The 15047-nt window shown below is 45.9% G+C and overlaps 1 protein-coding gene across 3 annotated transcripts in view; it reads left to right on the top strand.

Annotated features, from left to right (window-relative positions):
* The window catches only part of TBX5 (T-box transcription factor 5), a 92867-nt gene extending 84432 nt beyond the window's left edge, over positions 1-8435 (top strand). For all 3 annotated transcript variants that reach the window (XM_083417466.1, XM_083417467.1, XM_083417465.1), the window contains exon 9: positions 7342-8435. In XM_083417466.1, coding sequence (XP_083273592.1) covers positions 7342-7928 — 587 coding nt within the window. In that variant the 3' untranslated portion in view covers positions 7929-8435. The remainder of the gene's footprint in view (positions 1-7341) is intronic.
* The last annotated feature ends 6612 nt before the right edge of the window (positions 8436-15047 follow it).

Below are 15047 nucleotides of genomic sequence, written 5' to 3'. Positions count from 1 at the left end.
TGGCAGCGGCTCTGCAGAGCTTCAGGCAAGGGAGCCTCTCCCCACCCTATCTGGCGATGTCGGAGACTGGACCCAGGACCTTCTGCCTGCAAGCAGACGCTTAACCGTGGAGCTACTGGCCTCCACTTTCCCCTTCTCCCCCACTCTTTCCATTTCTCTGGCTGCTTTTCCCATTGGCCGCTATTCCGGCAATTTCAGTCTGCATTATTGAAGAGCAGCATAGATGAAACCCAGAGAGATGGCCGCATAGTTCTATAGAAGCTGAATCCACATCCAGGGAGATAGCTGGTGCCTGGGATAAAGATAGCTTATCAGGCCAGGAGGCCTCTGAAAAGGATTCAGGATTAATACAAACGCTTAAATAGCTGATGCAAGGTTATTCCAAGGGGTGAAATTTACTGCTATTTCGAGAGACTACACAGGCTCTTTTGACCACTAGCTCACATGGGATTCAAGAGCAATGTTTTGACATTGGGCCATTCATTTATTTTCTTTAACATCTTGAAAGTTCCCAGTATTCGTGTGTTTTTTTATGAAGTAGATTTATTATTATTAAAATAATAAAAACATTAATATCCAGTTTTACAGACAATGAATTCAAAGAAACAAACCTCCAGCAATCCCATACACCCTTAATAAGCTAGGAGTAGATCTAGACCTCCTTCTGAGCAGATAATATAGGTACAATTACAACATAAGCATATATTCAATTTAACTGTTTCTTTTTATATCTTTGTATTTTAAAATAGATTTCTACGTTAGTTGGCCAAATAACTTCCTAAGCATTGTATACAGTAATTAAACACAGCTAAAATCCACATCACTGTTCAAAAGAAAATTGGCATAAAATAATTATCATGAAAAAACAGGAATTAAATCAGTGAACCTTTTAAAACGACAATATCGATGTCAAGTCTGGGTAGGCTTGCTGAAATAAAAAATGCTTTTCAGCAGGCATCTAAAACAGTAAGGGCACCTGCCTAATGTCAATTGTTGTTTTCGAAAACCCATGAATTTTGCAGCAACAGCATAAGAACAGAAGAAGACCCTGCTGGATAAGGCCAATGGCCCATCCAGTCCAGCTTCCTGTAGACAACCAGATGACTATAGGAAACCCACAAGCAGGACCCAAGCACAAGAGCATTCCCCCCCCCCCGTGGTTTCCAGCAATGGGCATTCAGAAGCATTGCTGCCTCCAGCTGTGAAGGCAGAGCAGAGCCATCATGGCAACCAGCAATTTATATCTTCCATGAATTTGTCCAATCATCTTTTCAAGGCATCCAAGTTGGCAGCCATCACTGCCTCCTGGGGAAGGCAATTCCATGAGAAGGCTATCCATGGCTCCAAGGCATGATGGTTCTGCTCTGTTTCCACAGTCAGAACCACGGATGCTTCTGAATACCAGTTTCTGGAATAATAATAATAAAATAATAATTTATTATTTATACCCCGCCCATCTGGCTGGGTTTCCCCAGCCACTCTGGGCGGCTTCCAACAGAATATTAAAATACAATAACCTATTAAACATTAAAAGCTTCCCTAAACAGGGCTGCCTTCAGATGTCTTCTAAAAGTCTGGTAGTTGTTTTTCTCTTTGACATCTGGTGGGAGGGCATTCCACAGGGCGGGTGCCACTACCGAGAAGGCCCTCTGCCTGGTTCCCTGTAGCTTTGCTTCTCACAGTGAGGGAACCACCAGAAGGCCCTCGGCACTGGACCTCAGTGTCCTGGCAGAATGATGGGGGTGGAGACACTCCTTCAGGTATACTGGACTGAGGCTGTTTAGGGCTTTAAAGGTCAGCACCAACACTTTGAATTGTGCTCAGAAACGTACTTCTGCTTGGAAACCGTGAAGGGAGGGGGGTGAATTCAGATTCTGCTTGCAAGCATCCCACAGACATCTGGTTGGCCACTGTGAGAATTGAATGCTGGGTGAGATGGGCCATTGGGCTGATCCAGCAGGCTCTTCTCATGTTCTTATGAGTATGAATGGGGTGCTGGGACAGATGGACATCGGAGTCAGAAACAAAGGGAGGGTGGCAGGTTGGCAAAGGACAGTTTGGGGCAGTTTAGGCCTGCCCTTTCATTGAGTGCTCCACACCCAAGAAGCATGGGCCTGTATACACGCTATCTCTGTAATGGTTGTGACTTCTCCCAAAGAACTGTAGCTGGCTCTTTCCTGAACTACATATTATTATTATTATTTATTTATTTATTATTATTATTATTATTATTATCATCATCATCATCATCATCATCATCATTATTACCCTGCCCATGTGACTGTGTTGCCCCAGCCACTCTGGGCAGCTTCCAACATATATAAAAACATTCAACATTACACATTAAAAAGCTTCCCTATACAGGGCTGCCTTCAGATGTCTTCTAAAGGTTATATAGTTATTCATCTCCTTGACATCTGATGGGAGGGCGTTCCACAGGGCAGGTGTCACTACCAAGAAGGCCCTCTGCCTGGTTCCCTGTTACTTCACTTCCCATGCCAGAAAGCCCTCGGAGCTGGATCTCGGTGTCTGGACTGAACGATGGGGTGGAAACGCTCCTTCAACTATACAGGGCCGAGGCCGTTTAGGACTTTGAATTGTGCTCCCTCAACAAACTACAGTTCCGGGATTCCTGGGGAGAAGCCATGTGCTTTAACTGTGTGGTATGTGCACCCACCCAGCCATCGTCTACAGAATATCATGCCGTGGCAAACCTATTCCACTTAAACAGTCCCACTTGACTGCCTCTATATAGATATGCAATGCAACCCTTCCTTATCCACTGTCTGCTGCCCTTCCCCAAAAAAGCATCCCAAACCGAGCAGTAACAGCAAAGAGGATGGCCCAAACTCTGATTACGGCCCTGGTCACAGGGAGGCAATCCATCATCTGTCTCCCAACATGGCAGCATGATAAAGAATCAACAAAGTTTTCCTTCCAGGGTTGGGATTCCCACTGAGTGGGTGGCTCTTTGTGGCTCCCTTCCTCTCCCCTCTCCCGCTTTATCTAATTTCCTCATATTGTCACAGGCAGGAGGACTATCTCTCCCATGGTGCTCCCCCCCCCCAAAGCCTCTTGCAGCGTGCCCAGCTCAGTGAGATGACCTAGGGAGGGGTGTGTGCGTGCAGGGGAGAGCCTTGTCTCCTTCCTATCTCCCCAATAGCTCAAGCTTGATGGGCAGAGGAGGGCTCATTTATCAAAGCTGCCACATGCTTTGATCGCTGACAAGAGACCTTCCAGCACAGTCTGTAAATCGGGATGGGGCATCTCCAGGGCGTGAGCTGGCTTCTCCTGGCTGAAATTTTCGGCTTTGCTAGATCAAAAGCAATCCACTACATTGGCAAGCGGGTGGCAGTGGGAAGAAAAGGATTTATGGAACTAGCAAAAAGTACATAGGCACATAGGAAGCTGATGATTATATTTATATTTATTTATTATTCTTATGTTGTTGTTGTTGTTGTTTACTACCTGCCCTTCATTGTAAAGCCCCAGGGTGAGTTGCCACATTTAAAACCCAATGCTGGAAACAATTTAAACTTACAATCACAAAATTAAATACAGGGTGCAAAATACATTGCTAGAAATAGAACATGTTCTTTCATACCCACACCAAGGAAATTTTACTGAATCAGGCCACTGGTCTGTGCAGCTCAGTATTGTCTATATGAAGGGCAGGGAACCCTTTTTGGCCCAAGGGCTCCATCCCCTTCTGGGCAAACTTCTGGGGGCCACATGTGCATGGTGGGTGGGGCCAGAGGCAAAAGTGAGTGGAGCAACGCAGGCCAAATCTACCTTTATGCTGCAGATTTCTACACCCACCCACCAGTCAGGGATAAACACCCTATCTAGGGAAGGAAGATGCATTATCAGAGTTCAAGGATGTATTCCAGCCAGGAGGAAAGCGCTCAGGGAGTGTATGAAGGAAAGGTGGTGAGGGGTGTGTGGCCTGTGGAGACCCCCAAGGGCCAGGCAAAGATCTGCAGGGGCTACATTCAGGGGCGTAGCAAGGGGGTTGCAATAGGTGCAGCCTGCCCCAGGTGTCCCCACTGAAGGGGGTGACAAAATGGTGGGCGGCACTCACCGCAGGGTCTGCAGCACACCCAAGCCATGTGTCTCTTCTGGGAGTGACGCAGAGGCTTGAGCACCCACAGGCTCCATGCTGCCCCAAACAGTCTGCCCGTTGCCTCCCCCTCAGCTGTAGGGCGGCTGAGTGGGAGGAGGCAGGCAGACTCTTCAGAGGCCCCTCAGTGCCCCCTTGGGTGGCTGGCCCCGCCTCTGCCCCTGTGCGCAGGGCATGCATGCCGCCCCAAGTGCCTGATCAGCTTGCTCTTCTACTGAGGTTCTACACAGACTAGCAGCAACCCTCCAGGATTTTAAGCAGGGGGTCTCTCCCATCCCTACCTGGAGATTGAATCTGGAAGACCTCATGTGTACAGAGCAGTTGCTCTAACCACTGAACAACACTGCAGCATATCATAACCATTCCTCTGTAAAAAGGGCTTGCGCCTTTGCATAGCAAGGTCTGGAGGCTCAGTTCCTTTTTTTAAAGTTAAAGGATCTCAGGTAGTCACATTGGGAAAGGCGTGCTAAAAGTCAGAAAAAGCAGTACAGTGGTACCTTGGTTTGCAACTGCTTTGGATTACAACCATTTTAGATTACAACCACGTCAAACCTGGAAGTGCGTGGTTTTTTTTTTTTTGGATTACAACAAATTTTTTTGGGGGGAGGCCCCATTGGCGAATGCACGCCTTGGGTTACAACCTGTTTTGGTTTACAACCGGAACGGATTATGGCTGTAAACCAAGGTACCACTGTAATGAGAGGGATCAGCTATGATCATATATGTTCACACAGGGATGTATGTACAGTGGTACCTCGGGTTAAGAACATAATTTGTTCTGGAGGTTCATTCTTAACCTGAAACTGTTCTTAACCTGAGGTATCACTTTAGCTAAGGCCCTCCAGCTGCCGCCATGCCACCGCCGCACGATTTCTGTTCTCATCCTGAAGCAAAGTTCATAACCCGAGGTACTATTTCTGGGTTAGTGGAGTCTGTAACCTGAAGCGTCTGTAACCCGAGGTACCACTGTAGCCTGTATCCAGAAAAAAATAATCTACAGCAAGGTAGCCCAAATTCAACATGGATCCAGTTAGTGCTGTCTTGTGACTGTAACATGGTTTTCATGCAGTGAATAGTTAAACTATGGAACTCACTGCCAAAGGAAGCAGTGATAGCCACCATAGTGGATGGCTTTTGATAGCAACTAGCCATGATAGCTGTGCTCTGACTTCACTCTCTGACGCAGTCATGTTTCTGAATACCAGTTGCTGGAAGCAACAGGAGGGGAGAGGGCTCTTGTGCTCAGGTCCAGCTTGCGGGCTTCCCATTGAGATGTCTGATTGGTCACTGTTGAGGACAGGATGCTGGAATAGATGGGCCATTGACCTGTTCCAAGAGGCTCGTCTTATGTTATATATTAACATGGGATGCTGCCTTATACTGAATTAAACCCTTCGGTCCATTGAGCTTAGTATTATCTGCACTGACTGGCAGCATCTCTTCAGGCTTGAACCTGCAGGTGCTGGGGACCTTCTGCGTGCCAAGCAGATTCTCTGCTGCTGAGCTACAGCTTTATCCTCTTGCCCAACAAAAGGGAAAGCCAGCATCCTCCTCCACCAGTTCCTTCTTCCCCTTTGTCTGTTCTGCACAGTTCCCCATGTGCATCCCCTCCCACATGCACACAGTTCCTTCACAGGCTTCCCTTTTGCTCTGCAGACAATGCCTGCCCTATACTGTGTTGTTATTTGTGTATTATGACAGCATCTATTATCATCACCATTATAGACCGCAAGCTAGACTGGGGCGTCTCCGATGCGGGAGCCTGCCTGACTTCCATCCAAAGAGCTGGGTGAAAGGAGATACGCTCCTCTCTCTAATCTTGCTGCTGTTGTTTCCACTGCCCCTTCCAGCAGTCAGACACTTATTTTGCGTCGAGGTCTCAGCAGGGGTGCAATTTAATGGAGGGCATTACAAAAACTGGACCGTACACTCTCTCACACACATACCATGCGTCAGACAATATGTTGCTATTCCTGCGGAGCATTTAGATTTCCGCTCAGCTCACATCTTCTGCATCTAAGAGGCGTTTTGCAGGATCAGGCCAAAGGGGTCCCATGGAGCCCAGCATGCTGTTCTCAGAGTGGCCAAGCAGACCTCCCAATGGGAAGGCAGAAAGGAGAATCTGAGCACAACAGCAGTGCTCTTCTCATTTGTGATTCCCAGCTGGTAAGCAGAAGGATTTTAATCCTCTGTGGTGCTGGTTGTTTCTCCTCCATGAGCAGATTCCATGTGTGCCCCCCCATGTGGGCAGCCATCTCCCCCACCCCACCAGAAGGTGCTGCTCTGGTTTCAGTCCCTACAAAATAGGGACTGAAAGAACTCCTTGATCATCCTCAATTCCCCATCACGGAATGTAAGAAGAGCTTGGCTGCTGGATTAGGGCAAAGGACCACGAAGCCCAACATTCCGCTCTCAGATTGCCTAACCAAAAACCAAAGCAGGACTTGAGTACAACAGCAGCGTTTTCTGCACTTGTCATTGTGAGATCAGGTGACTGACAGGTGGGTGGCTCCACCCACCTGCCAAAGTTGGCCTGCTTGTATGTCGGGGGCAGTGTTAGAAATTCAGATATATAAGCTAGGCACCAAATGGCTCCTAAAACCAAGGTTACAGTCGCCCAAACTGAATGTCTAGTTGCCATTTTGGGGGCAAAACAGACTTATTTTTCAAAGGATGGACTGATTGTGATTGATTCTCATTTAAACATCTGGCTAGTTCAGATGACAACCTTGAGCTAGGTTAAGAATTTTGAGAACTTTAAGAAGAAAAGTCACTTGACCCAGGGACAGCCCACATACTTATTAGCCTATTCCGACCTCTTTTTCTAAATGGTGACTGCTCCTGCTCAGGCTGCACAGAAAAAGCGTCCCAGAAATTCATTTCGATTGTGCAGAAAAAATAGAACTGATGGAATTCTACAGGATGGGGTATTAGTGTGTGAAAACAGCCCAGATCCAATGATGCCCAGGCATGCACCTTCAGATGGTTGAGATACCTGATGCCCAGGTATCTTCACTTGGTTGCAAGTGGCCAAAAGCCGGATGCAAAATGCTCCTGGTGCCTGGTTATTTTTGAACACTGGTCGGGGTTGGGGAGAGATAAGGATCCAGCATAGATTCAGTTCCTGATATGGGCCTTTGGTTTGATCCAGCAGGACATCATAGTTGTCTCACAGTGTTCCTCATTTATTGTGTTTTTTTTTTTTTTTGTCTCTTCATCAGATGAAGAATGTTCCACCACAGAACATCCTTACAAAAAGCCCTACATGGAGACGTCTCCTCCAGAAGAAGACCCTTTCTATCGCTCCACCTACTCCCAGCAGCAGGGACTCAATACCAGTGCGTACAGGACTGAGTCTGCTCAGCGCCAAGCCTGCATGTACGCCAGCTCTGCGCCCCCTACGGAACCGGTGCCCAGCCTAGAAGACATCAGCTGCAACACATGGTCTGCTGTGCCATCCTACAGCAGCTGCACAGTGACTGCCATGCAGCCTATGGACAGGCTGCCTTACCAGCACTTCTCTGCCCATTTCACTTCTGGCCCCCTCATGCCCCGGCTTGCCACAGTCGCCAACCATACCTCATCGCAGATCGGGGAGACGCATGCCATGTTCCAGCACCAGACCTCCGTCCCTCACCAGCCAATTGTCCGGCAATGTGGACCTCAGACAAGCATACAGTCGCCTCCCAGCAGTCTACAGCCAGCAGAGTTCCTTTATTCCCATGGGGTACCCCGAACCCTCTCCCCCCACCAGTACCATTCCGTGCATGGGGTGGGCATGGTGCCAGAATGGAGCGAGAACAGCTAACAAGGCAATCAAGGGAGAGGATTGCTGGAGAGATTTCACTGCAAACTAAGAGTGGTGTTTGTTTGTTTGTTTGCAAGACTCGTTTTAACTGAATGTTAATATCTAAGCACTCGAGAGATGGACAGCGTCCTATCCTCTGGGCAGACCATGGTATTGTATCTCCTGGCTTTCCTTTCTTGCGACCAATGACAAACTGAACCATGCCGTTCCACCCTGCCCCACGCCATACAGCCCCCCCCCATGCCCAGACATAGCCACACTGAGTTTGCATTGCTTCCACACCAACTTGTGCCCTTGCACAACATTATAGTTTGGTTTTGTTTTCAGGTGAAACACGGGAGTTTTGCTACCTTTCTTGACACGCGGAGAGTGCTCATACAAGACGATCAGAATATGTCGTGTTTTCTTTTCTCCTCTCTCTCTCTCTCTTTCTCTCTCCTTTTCTTTCTTTTTTTTGGTGTTGATATTGACATTGTTATATAATAAATGATAATATATATCTATCTATCTACATCTATCTATATATTCCTTGGAGTCTCGCGAAAAGAACCTGTCCCTTTTCACAGAGACTTAAAAAGGGTGAGGAGGGGATTCGAGGTTGAAGGTTTCTTTTTAAAGGGGTGGAAGTAATTCACAGGTAAAACACTTTGGTACCTACCTCTGACAGGCACTTCAACTTTGAAAAGTTTCTGGCCTGATTTCGCTCCATTTTTATTCCTGGTCCATTTTGTAATGTGCCGCCATCTAAAAATGGACCAAGATAGTTCACAGCAAATGAGCATCCACACTCAACTTGACCATTTTGCCTTCTCTTTGTCTTCCTCTGTTATAACTAGGGATGGGGGAGAAATTCCATTCTATTTACACTTTTGAAAACAGCATATGAAGTGAAATGCACTCATCCTTCAAAATCTTCATGTTTACTAATTTTGCAGTGCAGTTCTCCAGCCAATGTGTGCATAAAAATGCACATGTTAAGGAAAACATTGCACAACAATGCATGGCATTACAGAAAACAGTTTTGCAAAGAAGAAGAAGAGTATATTAGACAAAATCGCATGCAAAAATGTGTATGTTAGAAAATCACACTAAACAGATCTGGAAATGTGGAGAACCGAACTTAAAGTTAGAAAACTGAGAAATGCAGAGAAACCAATATTGACAGGTTCACCCACCCCTGGTTATAAGAGAGTTGATTTTGTATGGCACAGATATCCTGTTTTAAATCACAAACAGGTTTGTTGCAGCATAAGATTTTGTGCAGTAAGACAGACAGGAAACCTGTTTCCTTCCTGATGTCATTGGACTATAGCTCCCTCATCCCTGAGCATTGGCCATCCTGTGTGGGGCTGATGGGAGGTGCAGTCTGACAACATCTGGAGGGCCACCATTTCCCCATCCCTGGACTAAATAGCCTACTTCATCAGATTCTTCAAGCCAAATTAGAAGTTATGCTAATAGCAGCCACACATCTGGTGCTCTGGTCCCGCTAAAGTAAGAATGGTGGGCCATTGCCCTCCAGATGTTGCTGGACCAGCTCTCATCATCCCTGAACATTGGCCACGATGACTGGGGGTGATGGAGTCCAACAACCACTGAGGTTTTCCCATCTCTACTGCAATGTCTGCTAAAACTTATCCATGATTCAGCTTAATAATGTTCTCTCTATATCACACCATTGCTAATGGTCATGAATAGAGGCGGTGAAAAAGCATGAAAACAGGACATGGAGAAGGACTGCTGGGTCTTATATACAGTGAGGGAGAAGAATAGTATATTGGCTGCCCTTTTTGGTAGAATTCGAAAGAAGATCAGCACTCACACCATTTTCTAGCACTTGGTGGGGAACCTGTGGCCCTCAAGAAGTTGCTAGACTCCAACTTCTATCACCCCTGTTCATTGATCATGGTGGCTGAGGCTGATAGGAGTTGGAGTCCAACCTCATGTCCCCCAACCCTGCCACTATTGGGAGAGATTGATGGTGCTGTGTTTTTGCATAGCAAGCACATCATCCATCTAATCATGATGTTCTCATGCCTGTCATCTATGTCTTGTCTGAAAAAGGACCTCTCCATCTTCCACCTCCCACAGCAGATTTACTAATTGCCTTTGCACTTTGAGCTTGCTCATCCCTGGTGACAGAGGTCCTTCTATTTAGGGCAGGAGTAGTCAAGCTGCGGCCCTCCAGATGTTGTCAGACTCCAGATCCCGCCAGGCCCAGCCAGCATTGCCAGATGCAGTCCAGCAACATCCAGAGGGTCGCACGTTCCCCATCACTTAATTAAGATTGAGACTGAGATGCTGTGGAGTAGAAAATCCAGCTCAAGTGCACTTTTGTCAGCATCACTTCTTTGCCCCAGGACAACAACAAAAATGTGGCTACCACATCAACTGAATTTTTAGGTGTTTTGATGAAGTTACAGATAGGTTCTCTAGCCTCCATTAGATTATGGGCACCAGCTTACCATGAAAGAAACTCAAACTATTTTTATTTTTGGAGTTAGCACAACTGAGGTCCGTGTTCTCGAATGACAATCAGGTTAGGAATCCCCCCAGATGTTGTTGGAGTCCAAGTCCATAAGCCCCAACTAGGATGATAAGTGATCAGCGATGATGGGACTTGGTGGGTCCTTGACTTCTTGTCTGTCCTGGTCCTCTGCTACAATCCCCAAAGTATTCTGGGAAGAAGTACAAGAAGTTCATGGCTGCTGTGCAAATATGACACCTGTTTCTTACCCATTTCCCTAATGCCCACAAGCAAATGGTTATGTAGAGGTCCATTTAAAAATGCTTCCTTTGGAACCCAAGGCACTGTCTGGAATGACACATCACGTGAGGTTGTCCTTCTGTCACCAGATGAAATGTAAGTCTATGGTGGGACAATGGGGTTGTATCCAACCAAATTCTATTCAAATAAAACTCATTGAGATTAACGTACCTGTTAGTCATGACCTTTAGCTGCAATGGGTTTGCTCTGAATGCAATGAAAATTACATGCAGTTTAATGACAGGAGCCTTATCAGCAAAGCAAGTTCCTCCAGGATTTGGATGCAGTTTGGATTTGGATGCAGTTACTACAGGGGAACAATATACATTAGTCTGTACTAATGATGGTGTCAAAGATCTGGCAGTTTGGATTTGGAGGGCATTGAATATATCAGATTTGTAAGGGTTGATTTTTTTTTTTTGCCATCAAAACCCTTCACACCATTATTTTTTTGGGTACTTTGCTGTGCTTAGAATTCACTTAATGCTGACATTTTCAACAGTCCCTCAGCATCTTGCCACATACACTTCTTGGACCAGATCATGTCTGGTCTTGTACCCCCTTCCCCTGAATTGTCCAGTGTCATAATTTCTCCTGCTTCCTGGTTTTGCCTCCTTTTTAAATTAGGCAAAAATGAGGTTGATCCCATCCAGTCAGACTGGGTACCACATCTTATATTCTTGAACACCAATAAGTAAATTCACGTGACCTGAACACTTCAGAATGTCATTGAGGGCAACAGAGAGTAAAAACTAGTGAGGGCAATAGAAAGAATCATTGCCACTGAGGAATTTGTCAGCAATGAGGAAAACCACAATGCACAGTTGTGCGCTGTTTGGTTTCTTTCCTTCTGTACATGTCCATTTTTTAACCCATTAATGACTTTTACAACTTCTTTTTTAAAGTTGTCCCTCTAAAGTGATGTTGGCTCTCCCTAGGACCATTTTAATGAAATCCAGTGTTTTGAATCCACCCAGAAAAATACCTGAAACTAAGTTTGATGTGGGAGAAAAAAATAATTCTGTGCATTTAGTAACAACCGAAAAACCAAATTTGTAAAAAACGATCATTCTATTTGTCTTCCTGTATAATTTTTCTTTTTTTCTTTTTTTGACATATCTGCTTATGTTAACATGGGACGTTAAACAAAATCTGTGTTTAGAAAGTGCTGAGAAAGGTTGGGCAGTTGTGTGTAGGTAAAACAAAATCTAATTGCAGGGTTCTTTGGATGTAATTATTTTATTAGAACTATTTATTGATAAATAGGTATTCTGCTAAGGCATAACAGGTAATAAAATCAGCCACACAGCTGGTCAGAAACTTTTAAATTCTATTTTGTTGATACTTCATTGGCAAGCTTGAATTCCTTTTCCTCTCTTCCTTTCCAAACTGTACTTAAAAAAAAAATACAAATGACCCTAATTATGAAAATGGAATAAATATGTATGCACGGGAAAGAAAATGGATGACTGTCCACATGCATGGGAGACTGAGGTCACAAATACGTTTGCGTGTCTGTTTTATAACAGGGTGGGAAGAAACTTTACCTATCTAATCTTTCCATATTTTTGTGTGACAATTTATGTCTAATAAATACCAGGTGCTCTCAAGTACAAGGTATCTGAATACCTGTTTTCCCCTGTGTCTGTGATGGATACCTGTGTCTCTGGTAGAGGAATGGGTCCTTCGAAAACCCTGATGGGAAGAAAGTTGCATGGCAACCTTTTACCTGCACCCTCATTCCTCACTGGTTCCTTTTCAAAAAGAAATGTTGGAGCTAATGGGATAGTGGTTTCAGGGCTGGAGTAGTTTCATTCCCATTCAAGAGGTGAGCAGCTGAGGCTGGTCCATTAGCGCAAATGGGACACTGCCCCAGAGACTGAAGGCTACTGTCGGCCATTCCTCACCTGCATGACATCTTGCATGCTGGCATCATTCTACAGGTGGCAGCTGGTATAATGCCCTCCTAGTCCTGCACAAAGGGTGTTTTGGGTTGTTCTACCTGGGACGTGGGTGGCGTTGTGGTCTAAACCACAGAGCCCAGGGCTTGCCGATCAGAAGGTCGGCAGTTTGAATCCCCGCGATGGGGTGAGCTCCTGTTGCTCGGTCCCTGCTCCTGCCAACCTAGCAGTTCGAAAGTACGTCAAAGTGCAAGTAGATAAAAAGGTAAACGGCATTTCTGTGTGCTGCTCTGGTTTGCCAGAAGCAGCTTAGTCCTGCTGGCCACGTGACCCGGAAGCTGTACGCCAGCTCCCTCGGCCAGTAAAGCAAGATGAGCACTGCAACCCCAGAGTTGTCTGCAACTGGACCTAATGGTCAGGGGTCCCTTTACCTTTACCTTACTAGTCGATTAATCAACAGGCAAAGAAAATAGTTCCCATTCAAAAACTATGTGACAAGCCAACCCTGCTACATAGAATAATAGAACTGCAGGGTTGGAATGGCTCATCTAATTCAATCTCCTGCCGACTAAAGCATCCATGACAGATGGCCATCCAACCTCTGCTTTAAAACCTCCAATGAATTGAAAATTCACAACTTCCGGAGGGAGTCCATTCCACTGTGAAACAGCTCTTCTTGCCAGAAAGTTCTTCCTGATGTTTAGTTGAAATCTTTCTTGTAACTTGCTCCTTTAGAGCAGGAGAAAACAAGCCTTCTCCATTTCCCCTGTGACAGCCCTTTAGATATTTGGAGATGGATATTGTGTCTCCTCTCATTCTCCTCCTAGCCAGGCTAAACATACCCAACTCCTTCAACCGTTCCTCATAAGACTTGGTTTCCAGATAAGGGCCACTCCAAAGTCTACCTGGATGCCACCACTACCTGTAACACTAAGAACACACATTAAGGGATTGTGGAGAGGAATGGAGTCGTTGCAGAAAGCAGGAACTGCTGGTCCTTAGATTCAAACATTAGCATCATCTGCCTGGGAGAGGAAGCAGGAGAATCCAGATTGCCAGAGAACCGTGATGCAGAATTGGATGCCCTATCAAACACTAGGTGGTGGATAGCTGTTTGACTGTGTTTCCAGGAGGGGAATGACCCTGCCTCCCCTTTGACCTTAGAAGCCTTCCCACATCTGATTTCTTTAAGAATTACATCTATGTTGGTTAGTGTCAATGTCAGAGGGGATGAGAGAATCTTTCACTTATTTCAACTGAAACAGAAACATGCTTGTTAACCTCAGCGCATAAGACCAGCCCTGCTGGATCAGCTCAAAGGCCCATCTAGTCCAGCCTCCTGTTCTCACAGTGGTGAAGCAGATACCCATGGGAAGCCCACAACTAGAATCTGAGCACAAGAGCACTCTCTCCGCACTTGTGATTCTCAGGTATTCAGAGGCATACTGTCTCCAAAAGTAGAGGGTAGAGCACAACCATTGTGGCTGGTAGACACCAACAGTCTTTATCTCCATGAATTTGTCTAATCCCATGTCATCCAGGTTGGTGGCCACCACTAACTTGGTGGGAGCAGATTCCCTCATCTAGCTATGCACTGGGTGTGTGTGTGGCAACATCACACACTTACACACAACACACTCCCTCAGCTCAGTGGACTAAAGAAGATCCACAACTTCAAAACGTGTCTTACCTCACAGCTTTAGAGGTGGGGATATATATATGGGTCACAGCAGTGACCTTGCAGCACTTCACTTTTCAGGAGGTAGAACTGTATACAGTGGTACCTCGGGTTAAAAACTTAATTCGTTCTGGAGATCCGTTCTTAACCTGAAACTGTTCTTAACCTGAAGCACCACTTTAGCTAATGGGGCCTCCTGCTGCTGCCGTGCCGCTGCTGCACAATTTCTGCTCTTATCCTGAAGCAAAGTTCTTAACACGAGGTACTATTTCTGGGTTAGCGGAGTCTGTAACCTGAAGCGCCTGTAACCCGAGGTACCACTGTACTGTATATTTGAAAACCAGGTGTATTATTCCACCCAGTTCAAAGTGCTCATGTTAGTGTTTAAATCCCTAAATGACTCCGAATATCCTCTCGGGCATTAAGATCAGCTGAGGTGGACTCTCTTGGCTGTTATACCACCCTCAGAAGCCTGGGGAGGTGGCCCATGGGAGGTCATTCTTTGTGGTTGCCCTTAAGCTGTGGAACTCTGGAGTTGGGTATGTTTAGCATGGAGAAGGGAAGGGGGAGAAGTTACCCATCTTCACATATCTAAAGAGCAGTTGCATGGAAGATGGAGCAAGCTTGTTTTCTGCTGCTCCAGGGAAGAGGACCCCAACCAATGGATTCAAATGACAAGGAAGGCAGTTCCGATGAAAGATTGAGAAGAACTTTCTGACGGTAAGAGCTGTTTGAGATAATGGAAGGGACTATCTGGACTCTCCTTCATTGGA

The sequence above is a fragment of the Podarcis tiliguerta genome, assembly GCF_965153285.1.
Source record: "Podarcis tiliguerta genome assembly, chromosome: 16".
Lineage (NCBI taxonomy): Eukaryota > Metazoa > Chordata > Lepidosauria > Squamata > Lacertidae > Podarcis > Podarcis tiliguerta.
The sequence above is the reverse complement of the archived record's forward strand: the minus strand, read 5'-3'. Positions and strand labels throughout refer to the sequence as shown.